A 15575-nucleotide genomic window follows, 5' to 3' on the forward strand; every position below is an offset into this window, starting at 1 on the left:
ATCCTGAGTTCCACAGATCTGTAGATTTTATGCTGAAACCCAGTGAAGATATTCTGGTGGCTTGTGGGGACCCGAAACCTAAGATTCCCTTTATTGTTTTGTACTTTAATGTCACTCATTTGTATACTAATGATGAAAAAAAGAGAAATTCAGTCATTTCTTTTAACCATTTACCAAAATAATTGTCACAAATAACATTTTCATCAGTGTACATGATGTATGTATGGAAAAAAATTTCCACTCTTCTCTCACCCTTGTCTGGGGTCAAGCGCAATCGCCCGTGGTTCACTCAGCTCGCTGTCAACCAACACTTTCCTTTTTTTGCCATCAGTAGTGGCAACAGAGACGGTTTTGTGTCCAGAATCAGTCCAGTAGATGTTATTGTGGACCCAATCGACAGCTATGCCTTCTGGGGAATGTAGTGCTGAATCGATGAGCGTGATCTGCTCAGATGAGTTACTGGCTTTGTTGATATATGCGCTGCAACATAAAACACACACACGTTAGTCTACGTATACATCCTCAAGGTCTAGATAACACCAATTTGTTCATGACAAGTCACATAATAATGCAAGTCTGCCAAACTGCACCATGAATGAGTATCTCATAAAACACTCTCTCGCTCCCAGATGTTATTTTTATTTATGCACAGGGATTAAAGCAATACAGCATCTGCATACATTTGAAATAATGATAGTGAGACAATAATGATATCCACCATCCAAATCTGTTCGTTTGACATTTTTGGAATAACATATGACAGCACAGTAAGGAAATGATGAGCTACATGCAAGCGCATGATCATTAGAAAGCAACTCATTGTTACTCCATCAGTGGAGTGAGACTATACAACCTGATAATGTTCCATCTGTTGTGAACGCATGTTTAACAGATGCTGTTCTACATTGGGTGCCAGTTCTCAAATGGCCCTGTCTATCCTTATCAGGAACTGAGGCTGCAAATCTCTCTTTTTAAACATGTAGCCTGAGTCACAAGCTAAGCACTGTTATTTGGACCAATTGCTCTGTCCCCAATTCCAAATTTTTAGTGGCATTAAAAAATAAACACAAAGAAAATAAAGTGCCTGTTAGAGGAGTTGAGTGTACGTTAATGACATCATTTCAAATGTATTTGGACCCATTTCTGGGTCACGCTATAGAATAACTGGGCCAATTTTAAGGCTGATTAACTTCTCTAGAATTTGTATCTAAATGTATAAACTAATCCAGACCACTGCAATTTGAAATTAAAAAAAAGTTATACATGCTCAACAATCATGACTTAATAGCTGTTCATCTGGAGGAACAGCAACTGATTGACATCATGCATAAAAGCCAACTGAAATGTTCAAGTCATTGGTTTATGAGAAAATCAGTCCTGGTCTGACTGTGATTCGTAAGCATTATCACAATGGTTACCCCCCTCAGATTATGACTGGTGTTGCTTATTGTAAGTGTTTGTTGCCTTTTTGGACTACTTAATCATTTGCAATGTTGCTCCCTGTTAAAACAGTTCGGCTCAAGCCGTGTCATTTTTAGGGTCATGATTGAGGACAATGTCCCGTCCAGAGACAAGCTGTTTCGTGTTGAGGTTTTGTTCAAACCGACCATCGACAAATACCCTCTCTAATGAATGTTTTTTTTTCCATTGGTTGTTGTGTTAAATCTTACCCAGATACAATAGTGCTATTTTCTGATTGGCTATTGTGTAGCCTCTTTTTTTTTGATTGGCTGATAAGTGTCAGGCTCGACTAAGAACTCCAGTGGAGACGCGCTTGATTCCTGCCTGGTTCCATAGAGACAGCGATGTGGACAGATACATTTTGGGTGCTGCGGCATATTAAATATATGATAGTCAGTTTTTCTGCGTGAGAAATACAATGTGTGGCGGGAGAGCGTGACAAAAGCCCGAAATGTGTGACTGTCACTCTCAATGCGTGACACTTGACAGCCCTGTATTTTTGACACAGGTTTAATGTCATAATCTTGTAACATAGCCCAGGAATAACGTTATTGGGCAGCCACACAAGCAAAGTTCCCAAATACCAATTCACATATGATATACATCAAAAAGGCAATAATATGCAAAGTGAGGTTCATGAAGAAACAGTTTGCCACCTCACCTCGTCACCGGAAATCAGTACTTGCCCTCAGAGCAGAACTCAAATCCCCACAGCCACGCTCCAAAATCTAGTAGAAAGCCTTTCCAGTAAAATGGAGGATAATCCAACAGCAAAGGAAAATAAATCTGGTATAGAATGTTCACCAAGCACATTTGGGTGTGATGGCATGGTCTCCAGTAACTTTTGGCCAAATAGTGTTTGTATGTAAATGACATCTGAAATTGCTCAAGGATTTGACAAAGATGAATTAGATGAAGTGGAGCAGCAGATTGTCTCCTTAATTGCTTGTGCTACTGTTTGCTGGAGACATCTTGGCTGAAATGTCACATCTCATCGACCCAAAATGATGCTAATCAGGATTAATTAGAGTAACTGCATCCTCAGCATGGCCTATAATCCATCAGCATGCAAAGCTGACCATTTAGTGCCCACTTCCAAAAAATTTCAAGAGTCAAAACAGAGTATACCAAGATTTAAGAAATAAGATTTTAGATGTTTACTTATTAGCAAATGTAACTCAACCAAAACAAAACATAACGTTAGGCACTATTCGCGTTAAGCTAGCAAATAGCCTCTTCACATCTATTCTGCTACAGTGGGTGTGTTTTGTTACACATTGGGAGCACACGGTTAGCAAAATACAAAGAACACTATAGCACCCTCTAGCTTTGAATTGGCATTCCTTTTTAAATGGCTATTCTTATTAACCTTTACAACGTTTGCTAGGGATCTCTATGAACTTTCTTTGCATTCTTGATCAGGAAGCACCAATTATCACTTATTCTCACTGCAGAGAATATTTCACATCCCCAGACAGCTTGTGGCTAAGTGCTGCTTACTGTAAGGAACCCCCAGAGGCTGGGGTTAAAGAATCCATATGCAGAGTTTAACGGCAGATGAAACACGACATGCAAGTAATCCAAAACGTGGGGCAAAAGCGTGGTGAGGGGCAGGCGGAGTTCAAAAACCGAGCAAGCAGAAAACAGGTCAGCAGTTAATGAGACAACACAGCAGTAATTAGTACATAGGGCAGCAAAAACAAACAATGAACAGCTTCATGTGTGGCAGACTAACAACAATTCTCAAAGATCATTGGGGAGAGCATGTTTTATAGATTATAACCAGGAAGTGTCCTCTGACCCCGGCTGTCAGTATTCAAGAGAGGACTCCCTCTGGTGGTTAGGAGGGGGCATTGAAGGGGAGATTGCCACACTAATATGGTTAAGTGAATTTCCATCATACCACCCCTCCAGAGTGTGATCTTCCTCAGCACTATCTCAGCACTATCTGCATTGCAGTCTTTCACATCTTCCACTGTCTAACCAACTCAGGGGTTTGACGCCACATACTACAAGAATGGCTCAGTGTTTTTCCCTTAGACGCCTAGTCTAGACCACTAATTGCAGAGAATTCAGCACCTAACCAACAGAGACCCGTTCATGACCCCAACTAACCAGATCCTGGTTTCCACAGCTAGTGCTCAGGAACTTAGAGCTCCAAAACTGACCTCTGACTTGTTCAAAATCCCAATATAAGTGCTCCACTGAAGCCTCTTAAGACTCCACCTTACAAGCCTATGCAGTGTAGGAAAACCTCATGCTATGGGGATCTGTTTACAGTACAAATCTAGGTTGAAACAAGGATTTTTACCCATGTTTATATCTTCCAATTTTGCTTTATATTCATTGGTGTGCCAGGAATTTACCCCACGGTACTATTTGGACAACAGTAATCAATCCTCAGAACAACTCATTACTCTCATAGAGGTAAGACTGGCCACTCAGACCCACCTGTTCCAGATCGTTCATGGTAAAGAAGTAACGTGTGAAACTAAACTATAAATGTCTGATCTCTGTACATGGATTATTTTCTGAGTATGAAAATATAACTCACTTTAAACAGCAAAGATCATATTTTAGCAGCCTCCCTACTCTCAGATTCTATTCATCCACCCACAAGAGCCAAACACTAGTTACAGCTTTGGCCTTTTCTGATCTCAGTCTGTTTCTTAATCTCATAATCTCACTCTTTCAGGGGAACAGTGTAATTCTTATGAAAAAAAAAAAAGGTCAGCTATGTGACCTAATAATACATGTTCCACTCTTCTATCCGTTTCAGATGAAAATGTAAAAAATGTAACTAAAATTCCCAGACTCACACACTGAACTGTTTTAGAGCTGATGAATATTATTCAGCAGAACTCTACTAATTAGGACGTCCAGCTGAGTGGGAGGAAAGACACAGAGCTGAGAATGGAAAGTCTAAGAGAATGAGAAAGTGCGGCACCTTACCACACACTCCAAATTCATGCCAATTACCATATACCAGGTTGTACATACAGTACATGATGTGAAGAGAAATCAACCTGAGCAATCAACAGCCAAATGTCCTGCTTTAGGCTTATCATGGTGATTAAGCTTAATTACAGCAATTACAGGATCGTTAACATCAGACAACTGTCAAGCTGTTCATCAGCAGACACCCAGCAGTGAGCATATGTGAAAGCAAACATGTATAAGAGATGCCTTAATGTCTCCAAATCACTACTTTTTCTTTGCTCCTTGTGGTGGATTTTTACACAGATCTGTGATACATTAATCATGCTCTGTTCATGAAGTACCTAAAGATTTTGCGATGGAAAAGGTCACACCAGTACATCTTGTTTGTGGTGACATCCACGTCTAATGCCACAGCGTTTTTCAGTGTGGGTGCCACTTGCGTGTAGTCCCTCCTCACCAGGTCAAGCCGTCGGATCTCGTGTCGGTTGGTGAACATCAGGTATGGACTTTTACCTGTGTAGAAGACCAGAAAGACATCATGAATTAGGGTGGAAGAGTTAAAAATGAAGCTTTTTAGCTTTTAGATTTATATCAACGGTAACAATATCTGAGAACATTTAAAGAAAATAGAAATCAGCAGCCTGCATCACTATGGCATTCACTTCTGCTTCGGTTCTTTTTTGTTTATGTAACTATATGCCATTTGTTTGATTCATGTCTTGTCTCTAGCTGATTTGTCATTGTCACTTTCACTGTTGTCATTGTCACTGTTGTCCCATGAGTGTCATGATTAAGCTCAACTGTGTTCAGTTTCATTCCTGATTCATGTCAACATCCCTTGCGTGTGTGATATTCTTAGCAAACCTTACCTTCTGTGTTGGAAATTCTGTGACATTACCAAGTCCCTTGTTTCCTGGTCCCTGTGTTATTGCCTCATTTTTTGACTTAACCATATTTTTTTTAATTAACATTGTTTTTGTCCACAGCCTATTTTTGACCTGCCCTCAATTGTATAACATGAGATAAGATGTAAGTTGGCCTGGATAAAGTTGTCTGGCAAATGCAATGTTCTTACCATAGCCTGTTTATTGCCTAATACCTTTTTAGATTTTTTGTTTTTTAAGTTAATAAAATAACAAAGCTTTCACACCGGGGGGCACGGTGGCTTAGTGGTTAGCACGTTTGCCTCACACCTGGGGGTTCGATTCCCGCCTCCGCCTTGTGTGTGTGGAGTTTGCATGTTCTCCCCCTGCCTCGGGGGTTTCCTCCGGGTACTCCGGTTTCCTCCCCCGGTCCAAAGACATGCATGGTAGACCGAATGGCATCTCTGGAAAATTGTCTGTAGTGTGTGAGTGCATGAGTGAATGAGAGTGTGTGTGCCCTGCGATGGGTTGGCACTCTGTCCAGGGTGTATCCTGCCTTGATGCCTGATGACGCCTGAGATAGGCACAGGCTCCCCGTGACCCGAGGTAGTTCGGATAAGCGGTAGAAAATGAGTGAGAGTGAGTGAGCTTTCACACCCATATACTCCAGCATGCATAGCTGGATCTTTCAGTACAGAATTACTGTTGTTACCTGAACTCTTTTCTATTAACAAGGTGCTCATTTTGGGTCCAAGGCTTATGCGTAATCTCGAGCTGTTCCATGTAATTTTTACTGCGAATACATTTTACCTAGCAAAATCTGTATTTTGGAACCATAGGAACACAGTGAACTTTAGGTTTCTAGGTCATTATATTGCAATAAACTGACAAAATGCTTGTTTGTGTGTGTGTGTCTGTGTGCGTGAGACACACAGCTGTAGTTTCTCGAGGCAATTAGCCATTCAGTGTGTGTCAGTACATTTGGATTTACCTCTGGAAAAGCTAAATCAGTTCAGTCTTGTGACTCAGTCATGCCACCAGGCAGCAACAGCAATTCCACTAAATTCACCTTCACTATAGCCTAAACTCACACTCTCTGAACTGAAATTGACTCACCCTTGCATTTTGTGCATTCTCCTTCACTTTTTCTGTATCAACCATTAACTCTGTCCCTAATGATTATTCTAAATCTGAATTATTAGACAATCTTTCATTACGTCCAAGGACATTTTCCTCATTTCTTGTGCTCTCTGTGTGCATTGACAAATTCTAAACCCTGCCTAAGCTTTATACTTGTCACTAAGAAGGTCAAGCCTCTGACAAAAGATTTAACATTTTTTTCATGATTTCACATTCTAACCTCAGGAGGAAACAATGCTGAACCTGAACTGCTAAATTTCCTAAACAAATAAAAAAACAGAACATCCGGTACCTCCGTTAGCTTGAGCTACAGTAAACTAGCTAACATTCTTTTTAACTGATATAGATCCTGTTCAGCTAATGAAGGAAAAGTATTATTAAGGTTTATTCATAGCCAAACAATCCAAAATACCGGTTTGATGCTAACAGTGACAAAAACAAGTTTGCTATCTATTATTTAGCATCTTTAGGGTGTTGGGTTTTTATTATATACAAAACTACTCCCGTGAAATACCACAAAAGACCAAATGTTAGCTAACAAACCCTTTTGGTTGATAGCATTACTGAATAGCTCTAATCATTAACAACAGTTAGTCTTAGCTAAACAATACCTATAACAGTGGTTTTGGTTTTGATGGTATGGTATAAATGGTTCAAGCTAAGACTAGTTAGCTAGCTAACATTTAGTATGCTAGTTAACTTTGGGATGTTAAAGTTGTAGTATTTTTCCAGGACTAATTATGTAGTGAATTTTTGCTCATGAAATATATATATATATATGGCTGTAAAATATAATTAAACAATTATACTTTACAACAGTTACATCCAGTACTGCTTTAAGAACATAATCCACACAGTTACTTTTATGGCATTGGACAGAAACCTGTTTACCTGCTGCCTCCAAAATGTGAGTAAACTCTACGTGACGTTAAACTTTGTTTACTACTAAGCAGTCAGAACAATGGATTTCTTCAAGTTTTAATTTTTGAAATCTTAAGCTCAATATCCAGAACTTTTACAGAACTTAATCAGGCTATCATGTTTTACATTGCACCCGTTGTGACTTACAGAAGTCTGAAGTCTCTGACAGTGAATACATCGATACCGATTTACTAGGTTATGGCTAAAATCAGACAGAAAACTCTGTAAACACAGGCAACACATATTTTCAGGTACTTTTTAAGTGGTATTTTAAGTACTTCAGGACGAGGAACATGTTCAGATGTGAACTTAAACTGTAAATCGTTTTGATGAATGTATGCTAGATTCATGCTGTAGATTCAGATTCCTGTTCCTAGTGGACACGAGTGAAGACTCATGCTGTTGTAGTTTCGTTGTTATGTGTGTTGAGTGTTCTGAGATGCTGCTTGATGGATGTTTTTTTAAATGACATCCTTTATTAGGTCTAAACTCTATAGATTCTAGATACCGTTGTGTGTGTCTCAGGAGACTGAGACTGAGTTTGAGTTACTGAAATACTCAAACCAGCTCCTCTGATACCTATAAACAAGTCCCACAGATCAAAATTGTCCCCATTCTGATGTATGATATGAACATTAACTGTAGCTTATGATATGTATCAGTATAATTTTTGCACTGTGCTGATTGGATAATTGAGTTTGCTAATAGCTGGATCTAGGTAAAAGCAGACAGCAATGGTTGCTAAGCAGAAATTCTGATTGGATACCCAAGAAATTTTGGGAAGCAGGTGGTGAGGTAGAAAAATTGAGAGGGAATAAAAGAAAATGAGGAAGTAAGGAGCTGTGTCACCCAGAAAAAGACCAAAAGCAATTTAAATCCTGACAGAATCAGACAGATGGCAAACGATTTACAGCAGGTGCGGTTTGATAGTGAAAGAAGGTGTAGAGCATTCAGTGATGATAGTGATGGAAAAAGATGATCAAGGTTGGTTGGTGTGGTCTCAAAATCACAGCTCATTCTTTCTTCTTACCTTCCTCGCTTCCTAGCAAGCTGTTAATATCTCAGGCTGTGACCTTACAAAAACCAAGATGCTTTGGCTGGTTCTCAGCGACAGGGCCCCGAGAAACGACTCAAATTGTACGGCCCTGCTGTAACAGAGGAGACTTGTGGGAAAAGAAACATTTCATTCTACTGCTAAGTCCCTTACAGGCCACTGAACTGCAAGCAAATATTTTCATTTTCAGCCTGTGTTCAGAAATCAATCATTTCACTCATCTGCTGGATTTGCTGTCATCAGTCTGAACAACCTTATCTAAGATGTACGTTGTGGCGAAGAGAGAATGAAAGAGACAGAGGAAGGATGGGGGGAGGAGGTTGAGGCAAATCCCTGAAACTTGTGCTAAGACGAGATGAGTATGATAAAACTGTAACGTCATTGATGCAGCATCTTTTCTATTCAATGGACTGCATTAGATGAGTAAGTGGTCTCTATCATTAAGGTCATTCATCACCCTGTGTTTGTTCATTTCTGTGTCCCATTGATACAGTCATCACATTTTTCTGTATTCTGGCTCCTTCATGTCAATCGCTAGAGCTTTGACTAATGATATATATGAATGGAATATGAATAGGGTGGGCCAGGGGGCGGAGCATTCATAAGTCAATCACAGCACAGAGTAATTTAATTGTACTGCTGTACAATGATGATGCCCAGATTTCTTCCTTCATTGACTTTTTTATTTATGTTTTATTCCCTTACTCTATCTCGCCGTTATCCCCTCCATCCATCCATCCATCCATCCATCCATCCATCCATTACTTACCACTGCATTCAAGATAATCTCCATTTCTCCTTTTCTTCTCTCTTTTCTATATATTCTCCTGCCATTCTTCCTTTATGACATAATTTATTAATTATCAATAAATGTTTTAATCTCTCTATTCTTCTTATCACTACATGCTGTATCTATTCCTCCCTTCAATAATCACAAGCTTCTTTCCTTCTCTTTATTCTTTTCTTTCCACACTTTCAGATCAGAACCAACTTCAGCAATAGTTCAGCTGTATTAAACAAAGAGCAACATTTTGACTCATTTTTCTAAATAATCCTTTAGTAATTTAGTAATTATGCTTTTGATGAAACCGCAGTAGGTCAGAAGAGAAATGGATCGAGCACATGGATGTAGAGAAGTGGAGATCAGCATGCTCCTCACACTTTGCTCACACACACACTAACTGCTAATCTTACAGACTCATTCTGAAGACTGTGATATATTTGTTGAAGACCAACGAAGAATACGTGAATTTCATCAAACCCTTTATCTCTTCTTCTGACAGATAGAGAAAATGACTCAATTTCCTCAGGATCATTAGTTTGTAGAAATACTGGCTACTGGGGCAAAAAGTGGTGTGGTGGAGCAGTGTGTAGTGTTGAGATCCTGAGCTGTGTAAAGTATTTGTGTTGAATTCTCCCCATAGTTGTGTAGGTTTCCTCTGGGTTTTCTGGTTTCCTCCAGCCTCCCAAAACATAGAGATGTTTAAATTGCCAGCATGAATGGATAGATAAATAAATGAATGAATGAATGAATAAATGAATGAACGAACGAATGAAGGGATGGATGGAAGGTTGGGTGAATGAACACTTGTAGGAATGCCGTGTGCCGGAGGCGTAGTTCAGGGCAGTGTGTGTGTGTGAGAGAGAGAGAGAGAGAGAGAGAGAGAGAGAGAGAGACAGAGAGAGAGAGAGACAGAGAGAGACAGAGACAGAGAGACAGAGACAGAGACAGGGTGTGGTATGACTAGAGTTCATTTACTATCCTCTAATTCAGAATAAAAACTATAACTATTTATACCGAATGCAGGATGGTTGATAAAATGTGTACAAGATAATTCCAGCGACCATGAATTTTCACACATGCTCATTAAAACTAATTTACAGGTTCAGGATTGCAGCACACACTAATAGCACACATCATTTCCCTAATGAGGATGTAGAAAGCCAGCGTGGCCACATGTACTGAGCTCCACGCATCACAGTGGGCAGCGACACAACAATGTCTCCTCCCATCAATAAAACTGAATAAAGATGTGAGGACCTGCTCGACTTGCTTTACACCACATGAGAGAAAACAGCTACCTGAAGAGACACTCAAGCACCTTATTACTATCCATGGCTTAATTTGCAATACTGCATTTCTCTTACCATGACACATTAATTAAGTTAAATGCAACTCATCAACTTCACTAATATCAAGCTGCAATTTGTTAAGCTTGCTTTAAAGCTTTAAAAATAAGTGTAAAGGTGTTCTTGGCTTCTGTGAAGAGAGAGAGAGCACAAAAAACGCAGAGATACTGTAGATGATGATCATTACGGAGCTCCTTGAGGAACACACGTCTAGATTGAGGACCATCAGTAGATTCTCATTGTAGTCTTGTAAAAACACTTACTAATGACGTACTTTAACATAGAACTTCCTCTGTGCTTCTATTAGGGGTTTGGGGTTTGGGTTACTGATCATAAGACTGTTACGTCCTTCGATCAGCTCAATTAAAAATAATTTTGGATAAAAGTATCTGACAGATGGCTAATTGTAAAGGTAAAAACCTCCACACGAATATTGAAACCTTTATTTTTTCTATACGGTGGTAACCTTACAAGTATATTTTTTGTGTCTTTATTTTGTATCCATTACATAGAAATATGAATGTAGCATACTCTCACTCTCACTCTCACTCATTTTCTACCTCTTATCCGAACTACCTCGGGTCACGGGGAGCCTGTCCCTATCTCAGGCGTCATCGGGCATCAAGGCAGGATACACCCTGGATGGAGTGCCAACCCATCACAGGGCGCACACACACACTCTCATTCACTCACGCAATCACACACTATGGACAATTTTCCAGAGATGCCAATCAACCTACCATGCATGTCTTTGGACCAGGGGAGGAAACCGGAGTACCCGGAGGAAACCCCCGAGGCACGGGGAGAACATGCAAACTTCACACACACAAGGCGGAGGCAGGAATCGAACCCCCAACCCTGGAGGTGTGAGGCGAACGTGCTAACCACTAAGCCACCGTGCCCCCATGTAGCATACTAATTAATACAATTATTTAAGATACATAACTGGACCTTGGGGTCTAGTCTTGTATTACTTTATCCTGATCTGTATTACAGTAGATCTGGAGTCTACTCCTAAATAGGGAATACACCCAGACAATACTAGTGCATAGCACACTCCCACTTATACCTAGGGCCAATTCTGTGTAACTCCCAGTGTGTTCTTGTAGGGTGATGGAAGGAAATCAGAGAACGTGTAGGAAAGCCACACGGATATGGAGAAGAACATGACAGCAACCTAAGTTCAGGATCAAACCAGGATAAAGTGGTAAGAACAGCAGGAGGACAGAGATTACATATTCAGACAGATTCATGTGGAGAATCTCATTCCAATTCAATTTATATGCAACGGGAAGTATAATCTCACTCACACACACACGCACATGCACACGCACTTGCGCATACACACAAACAAACACACAGGCACACACAGATCTATCTATCTATCTATCTATCTATCTATCTATCTATCTATCTATCTATCTATCTATCTATCTATTTTTTCAATGATGCCAAATGTAAACAAGCTTATGCAGTGTTTGTATACTGTTTCTAATAAAGAACTGCTCTGTGCTTTCGCTCTTCATGCCAAGAGTCATACTGGTATCCAAAGGTCATATTTTCTGTTGTGTCTGTAAAATGGGTTTTAAAAAGCAGGCTGGGATGCGTTGTGCATCAAAGCACGAGCTTCTTCTCTTATCTCTACTTCGCCTCTGCATAGAATGCTTCAGAAAAGGCCATAGATTAGAGACCTAATTTAACGTTATTAAAGAGATATCTATAATGAGAAGTGAATCAAAATTATTTTTATAGAGTTACAATGCAGAGTTTAGGAATAGAGGTGGTGTAGGTGGATGGGTGGATGGACGGACGGATGGAATAAAAAATATTTCTGCAAGTAGTAACAATGAGAGCTGATTTAAAGGGTTTTTTAACAATGAAATTATTTGTAAAATGTGGTGCGTGACAGGATGCAAGTGCATGCTTGTTTTGATGTAGCTTTTATTTGGGGAAATCATACTTAAACACACTAACACACTCGTTTATTATACATTTATGTCTACAGCACACAAGTGTATATATATATGTTTAAATAGAACCCTCTTGTTCAGATTCTTGCACAATGTACTACATAATATTCAATATACAGAATAATTTACACTATTTTGTGTATCTGTCCTGTACTGTTTTGTATTGTGTGATTGCCCTGTCTTTTGTCTCATACTGTTTGCACTAGGTTACACACGATGCACTTTATGACTGACTTTACACACTGACTTTAACTCCTTATCTCTATGTAGCACCACGGTCCTGAAGAAACGTTATTGCATTTTATGTACTGCGTCAGCTACATATGACTGAAATGACAATAAAAGCTTCTTGACTTGTCTTGAAATCCAGGAATATTCTATTATTCCTACCTGGTAGAAGAAACTAGCCACAAAAGATGTCGACTTTCACGGATTGCTGGCTGATGTTGTCTTTTAATTAGCGGTTGGTACATGTGGGAATATCAGGATCATTTTTTTTGTATAAACCTGTATCCGGTGATCTTTCTGCCCCTGACCTCTTCAGGTCTTCCACAGGGCTTTACACAGACCCTTTAATTGGCTAATTACTTAAAATCTCAACTGTAAAAGCATCTAAACATTAAGACCTGTCTCTCTCATGAGATTTGCAAATGTTGCTTAGATGTAAGGATTTGCTGCTCAGCCTTCACTTGTTCATGCTGTCTCTCGCCAGACCTCACCGGCCACATCTCTTCTATCTTTTCAACCATTTACCCCATCCTTTAAGTCCTCCTCTGATTAAAATACACTTCTTTAAATACCACTCTTAAACTATTTAAGAATCGTTCTTGGATTGTCATTCTCAGTGGAATTAACCCCTTTTCACTTTTGCACTGTTGCAAAAAAAAAAAAAAAAAACATTTAAAAAAAATAAATAATTCTTCATTTTGGACTTCTGATGATTAAAATACTCTTCTTAAGTTCTCTTTCACTGACAATGACATTTAGTGCTCTCAGGATCACAGGCTGAAATGGAAGAAGCTGAAGTACTGATTTAAATGCAGACTATTGACTGTACTCAAGGTTGAAGTGGAGATGTCTGTCCCTGGGCCAACTTACAGCCCATTGGAAACCATTAAAGAATTCTTCACCATTTCTGCTACGGTTTTGATCTTTGGTGATTTCATCAAGATAATCTGTCTGATGAATTTAACTCATTTTTCTGTTTAGTACGGTGGCCGAGAAGTGCAAAACACATTAACAAATCCGAAAACACATTAACAAATCCGAAAACAAATTAACAAATCCGAAAACAAATTAACAAATCCGAAAAACACATTAACAAGTCAGACAACCGGAAGAGGTTGGTATAGTTTGTGAATGGAAACTTACAGATCATCGGACGAGACAGGTTTCATTCACCTGTATATCTTTAATGACAGGTGTCTTGTCCAATGATCGGTAAGTTTCCATTCACAAACTATACCTACCTCTTCCGGGTTGTCTGAATCGGTGCACGAAACACGTTAATTTGTTTTGCACTTCTCGGCCACCGTAGTTTAGCACTTTTAATAACAGACATTGTCACAAAGCAGCTTTATATGAACATAAAAATTCAGAATGAAAATGTTGAAGTAAATTTTAATTTATATTTGTCCCTAATGAGCAAAGCAGAGATCTCCCTGAGATGATATTCTATCCAAGCCTCTGGTTTGAAAATGTTTTTCATTTATCATACATATGTGATTTTATTTTAGTTTATCGTGTGTTTTCTCTATGTAAAGGTAAGAGAGCAGATATTTTCTTATTGGGGGTAAATACAAATACATTTAAATATATCTAATATTAATCTTGAATTTTTGTATTATATTAATCTTTAAATTAACTTTTCGTATCATGTTTATGTTCTGTAAAGCTGCTTTAAGACAATGTCAATTGTTAAAAGCGCTATTATCTGAATGATCTGAAATCTTGCTAAATGCCATTATCCATCCATATTATTAATAAGGAAATTTCTTTCATTTCATAGACATCTGGATGGGAGGATTTCTAACATCAGGATAAAATGTATCTCAGGCTTTCAGATGGTTCATTGGTTTAAATCTGATTTGACGAAATGCAGCGCTGCCTTTTTTCCATCTGACCTTCCATGTAAGTGGGACAGCTCTAATGGTTTCCATTAACCATTTCACTATCTCAAACGGTATCTGAGAGTGCTTGAAGCAATGATCTGCAATTAAACCTGTTTCAAACAGACACTGAATAAATTTGCTTCTTCATTTCCATGTTGCTAATCCTTACCAACATATATAAATTTATATACATATATATAAATATAAATATACACACACACACACACACACACATATATATATACACAAAAATAACAGCATTGTGCTTTAAGAATATCCAAATCAGGAAAACAGCATGGTGTACAAAGAAAAAAAAAACAGCTGTGCAAGAAGTAGAATGATAAATGAAATGTCTTCCAAGGACAGGAAATATTCTCCATGCTGTTTAGCCTGAGGTTGAGTGTTTCTAGCTCACTGTGGCACAATATGCATAATGACAGTGTCCCTCAAGCTGTCATCCCCTATTGAGAGAGAGAAAGCAGAGACTCTGGAATTTTCTTCCATCTTGACAGCTCAGTAAAAAAGTAAGATTATCTTCATCAAGGCAATACTGGCTGTATACTCATTATACAAGGCATATTGTATTTACACAGTTTATATGAAATAAGCTGCTTACTTAATAATAACAACCTCTCTTTATTTGACCAGTGATTTGATAGTGATCATCTGCTTCCTTATGAAAGCATTAAGGCTTGTGTGGCTGTGTGATTGCACGTGCCGCATCTCCATGACACTGACTTATTTCTTCCTGAGAGGTAATAAAGACTCATTTGCCGGCGAGTGCAGTAATCAATGCGATTTTCACACCGTTTAAATCTAAGTGGAACCAATTACTGTATGTGATTCCTCATTTCAGTGATGCTTGCACTTACTTCATGTGATATAAAAAAAATGATGGCTAGCTATTTATGGAACCCCCTCTTGTGATATATAATGAACAGGTCACTTCCAGACTTGTACATTAAAAACTAAATTATAAAACAAC

The 15575-nt window shown here is 38.8% G+C and overlaps 1 protein-coding gene across 4 annotated transcripts in view; it reads right to left on the reverse strand.

Annotated features, from left to right (window-relative positions):
- The window catches only part of lrp8 (low density lipoprotein receptor-related protein 8, apolipoprotein e receptor), a 208011-nt gene that overhangs the window by 30708 nt on the left and 161728 nt on the right, over nt 1-15575 (reverse strand). For all 4 annotated transcript variants that reach the window (XM_060867521.1, XM_060867520.1, XM_060867519.1 and 1 more), the window contains exons 10-11: nt 4743-4914; nt 253-480 (exon numbers count right to left, since the gene is read on the reverse strand). In XM_060867521.1, the coding sequence (XP_060723504.1) occupies nt 253-480; nt 4743-4914 (400 nt within the window). The remainder of the gene's footprint in view (nt 1-252; nt 481-4742; nt 4915-15575) is intronic.

The sequence above is a fragment of the Tachysurus vachellii genome, chromosome 4 (assembly GCF_030014155.1).
Source record: "Tachysurus vachellii isolate PV-2020 chromosome 4, HZAU_Pvac_v1, whole genome shotgun sequence".
NCBI lineage: Eukaryota > Metazoa > Chordata > Actinopteri > Siluriformes > Bagridae > Tachysurus > Tachysurus vachellii.